Genomic DNA, 2,692 nt, shown 5'->3' with positions numbered 1-2,692 from the left:
TACACATAGTAACTTTGAGTAACACTGTGTATACACAAGTGCGTTTCACGAACAAATTTGTGAGTAAATGAGAGCATCTGAGAGAGCGTAACATCCCTGTCGAAATTTGAAAATGTTACGCAGACTTTACTCATGCATTTTATATGAAGTAAAATTTGTGTTTATGTGTAAATCAGCTGTTATGGTTTGAATTCAAATTTTTGTATTGTTTGTTTGCGCGGCATTTGTGAATATAAAAAAATTCTGCATTTTTAATTGTAACAATTGTAATAAATAAATATTGAAATGGATAAAACCATAATAAATATTTTATTAAGTGATTTAAGTAACACAACACAACCAGAATATAACGTAGTTAATACACTTCGAGATAGTGACTCTGACGATGATGTAGAATTGGTGTATTCGATATTACATAAAAAAAAAGAAAACGTGTGTGTATAAAAAATTATATACAAGATGTTGTTTACAAATATGACGACAAGGAATTCAAAACTCATTTCCGCATTTCGTGGATCCTTTTTAATTCTTTGGCTATAAAATTTCAAAATAGTACCGACTTTATTGCACTGCGAGTAAGTGAGCTGAACATTTCTTCAGAAGCTCACGTTGCTGTTTTTTATGGTTTGCTGGTCACGAAGCATATTGTTTTAGAGATTTATCAGATCGCTTTAATCTTTCTTTATCGTCAGCAAACCGAGTTATAAGAAGGATGAGAACTTTCTTTAGCAACATATGTCCGGATATAATTGCATGGCCTAGCACATCAAAAAAGGAAGAAGCAAGTACATTTTTCCGAAGCTTATGCAATTTTCCATAAGTTATAGGTAAGGATTTATGTGCATATTAACGCTGCATATATATTAATACATGTTACTTTGCAGGTTGCCTAGATGGCACTCGTATAACTATTGATCCTACTGGAGATCGTAAGGACGACTACATTGACAGAAAAGGAAATATTTCATTATGCTTGCAAGCCATCTGTGATGAAAACAGAAAATTTATTAGCATATTTGTCGGACATCCAGGCTCCTGTCATGACAGTTGGGTCTTACAAAACTCTCCTATTTATATGCGACTACCATCGAAGTGTGGAGGTAAGTTCTTTGGAAAAAGAAATGAGATTTATTAAAACCTCTTACGTTTACAGAATACTATCTACTGGCTGATTCCGCATACCCCTGTACACAACACATCATTACGCCATATAAAGACAACGGGCGTCTTACTCGTGCACAAAATAATTTCAATAGAAAATTGGGGTCAGGTCGAATACTAATAGAAAATGCATTTGGTATTTTAAAACAACGTTTTAGACAGCTACTGTGTCACTTTATAAGAGTATGTTGTGTTTTGCACTATCTTGCAAATGGAAACGACTTAGAATTCACATTTTCAGAACAATCTGAGGAAGATAATGATGTCAACAACCAGATCCCTTTTAGATCAAGTATCGTTAGAGATTCAATTTGTAATGAATTACAAACACAAAATAACTTGGATTAAAGTGTTTATTTGTATATTGCTTATTTTTCATTAATTAATTTTATTAATATTGCAATAAAGAACTTAATTCTAATTAATATATTAACATCACATTTTATAAATATATACTTAATTCTATCTTAGCTTTAAAATTACATTATTTAAATAAATTTTTAATTCTAACTAAACATAAAGACTATAATATTAAAAGTAAATATGTTTTTAACATAATGTGTCCTAATAATAATAATATGTAATATATTAAAATAAGTTTAAAAATAAATAAATATAATATATTAATTATTTTATTATTAATGTGTTTGTCTGTTATTTTTCAATTTCTATTTCTACTGTTTTGTTTTTCAAAAAACAGCCGTTTTCACCAGACTTTACACAAAGCTGTTCCATGAAAATTTGTGTAAAGAGCGTAATCTGGCACTTTATTTGTGTTACGCTCTCAGTTTGTGCTTTACTTCTGTTTTACTCATGGTTTACTATGTGTAGCTCGTGGAACAGACCTATTATTTATCACCGCTTTATGGTTCAAGCATTACACTTTCCACACTTACTAACCGAATACAGTTTTTCACGCAAAAAAGTGTGGTTTTGTGAAACTCAGGCTATATTCGATTTCATAACGAATTCGTATAAAACATAAGCAAATGTGAACCCCCACAAGAAGATGAAAGCCTTTTCGAACATTCATTCATAGAAATTTTGGTAACATATAAATTATAGACAAAGGCTTGCGTGACATTTGTCATAAATTTATTTTTCTTTGTTTTAAAGTGTCCCTTTCAGCTTTATTGAGGCAATAAAACTAATAAAAACAACACTTAAATGTGTTAAGCAAATAAAAGTAATTTAATCAATTATGTACAGCAAAGAGTTCTGACACAGGAGACATACACAATGATTAATTTGCACATTAATTATATGAAAAAATATCCTTGAAACTTTCCAGTATATACAATTGGAACAAATAAACAAAAATTAACCAAAAATGTATTCAAATATTGTGAACTCCAAACTACGAGTAATTAATTTAAAAACTTCAAAAAGCTGTAATAATAAGGTTTGTGGGTTTGAAGTGGATGTTAATTTTTTAAAAAAAATTTTTCTTTTTCATCACAATTCTTAGAAGTAAGAAGTAGAAAGGAAGGCTTAGTGGGAATTCCAATGGGCCTAGTGAGAAGTTGTTCAT

The 2,692-nt window shown here is 30.0% G+C and overlaps 1 protein-coding gene across 1 annotated transcript; it reads left to right on the top strand.

Annotated features, from left to right (window-relative positions):
• The first annotated feature begins 712 nt into the window (after positions 1–712).
• On the top strand, positions 713–1,509 carry LOC119675070 (protein ALP1-like). The gene is made up of 3 exons (XM_038086257.1): positions 713–785; positions 885–1,100; positions 1,154–1,509. Exons 1-3 carry the CDS (start codon positions 713–715, stop codon positions 1,507–1,509), a joined length of 645 nt encoding a protein of 214 aa, XP_037942185.1.
• Positions 1,510–2,692: the final 1,183 nt, after the last annotated feature.

The sequence above is a fragment of the Teleopsis dalmanni genome, chromosome 2 (assembly GCF_002237135.1).
Source record: "Teleopsis dalmanni isolate 2A chromosome 2, ASM223713v2, whole genome shotgun sequence".
In the NCBI taxonomy this organism is placed as follows: Eukaryota; Metazoa; Arthropoda; class Insecta; order Diptera; family Diopsidae; genus Teleopsis; species Teleopsis dalmanni.
The sequence above is the reverse complement of the archived record's forward strand: the minus strand, read 5'-3'. Positions and strand labels throughout refer to the sequence as shown.

Excerpts from the sequence above, each read along its gene's own strand:
- LOC119675070 (XM_038086257.1), top strand. The coding sequence starts at position 713 with ATGAGAACTTTCTTTAGCAACATATGTCCGGATATAATTGCATGGCCT. Across the intron at positions 786-884 it reads ATCAAAAAAGGAAGAAGCAA|GTTGCCTAGATGGCACTCGT; the intron begins GTACATTTTTCC and ends GTTACTTTGCAG. Across the intron at positions 1,101-1,153 it reads ACTACCATCGAAGTGTGGAG|AATACTATCTACTGGCTGAT; the intron begins GTAAGTTCTTTG and ends TTACGTTTACAG.